At 32.9% G+C, this 977-nt stretch overlaps 1 protein-coding gene across 1 annotated transcript; it reads right to left on the reverse strand.

Moving 5' to 3' along the window:
• Positions 1-5: 5 nt before the first annotated feature.
• Positions 6-971, reverse strand: LOC108628660 (inositol polyphosphate 1-phosphatase-like; the record flags this gene model as incomplete). The annotated part of the gene is made up of 3 exons (XM_018030734.1): positions 953-971; positions 416-584; positions 6-339 (listed from the first exon to the last, which is right to left on the reverse strand). Coding segments are annotated over exons 2-3 (444 nt in total), but the record flags the coding sequence as incomplete, so codon positions are not given.
• Between the last annotated feature and the right edge of the window lie 6 nt (positions 972-977).

Genomic DNA, 977 nt, shown 5'->3' on the forward strand with positions numbered 1-977 from the left:
TCCTTATGATCAGAACCCGAGTCGTTTATAAAACTTCGGAATTCAATAATACCGCCGTCCAGGGAACATAAAACAGCTTGTGGTCCACAAGTATCCCATTTGTATGTGGAACCCCTCGATAAAATATAGGCATCAACTTCTCCAAGAGCGACGCTTAATATTTTATATCCAGCTCCAGCTGCTTCCACTAAAGTGAAACCAGCTTTCAAAAGCTTAGACTTCACATTCTCGTCTTCGACTCTGCTAAGGACAATGATTTTCTTATCGTCAGATTCTTTAGCAATAGAACATCTTCCAATATCATTTTCCAAAAATCCCCAGTAGCATTTGCCTTTCCATCTATTAGATCAATGTAGACATTCATTAGATAACAATTCGACATAAACAAATTATGTATAGGATGTATTCTCTTTACCGCAAATCCACGTTTGTATGAAAAGGTTGATTAACTACTCCCAAAATCGGTTTACCAGTGGTTTTTGAATACACTCCGATTAAAACAGTGACGCATCGTAAACCGCTCATATGCACGCCAGTAGCATCATCTATTTTTTCATTTCCATTTATATAATCTGCAGTTGAATCTAGAAAAGTCCCACGAATTGTCCCTCAGATATGAAACTACAAAACAAATCAAACATTTTACAATCTGTATAATTATAAACTAGACAGAATGTTATTAAAAGAAATGCGCAAAAGTCGTAGGGAGTAAATAGCATAAAATAAAAAGCAATTATTCAATATAAGAAAAATCATGATAGGAAAAATAATATTAAATTTCAAATAATAAGAAATTAAATACATGAAAACAAAGATATTTACCATATGAATTTCCCAGACATCGTTTCAATAGTAATAAGAGCATTAATATTATAGTGTATCATATCTGCCATGTGCATAGTAATTTTTGTTTTAAAACATATAACATTATGTACGGTGTTAGATTTCTTACCAATTGGATCTATCCATATACCGAG

The sequence above is a fragment of the Ceratina calcarata genome, unplaced genomic scaffold, assembly GCF_001652005.2.
Source record: "Ceratina calcarata isolate Rehan_Ccalc_2016 unplaced genomic scaffold, ASM165200v1 scaffold5346, whole genome shotgun sequence".
Lineage (NCBI taxonomy): Eukaryota > Metazoa > Arthropoda > Insecta > Hymenoptera > Apidae > Ceratina > Ceratina calcarata.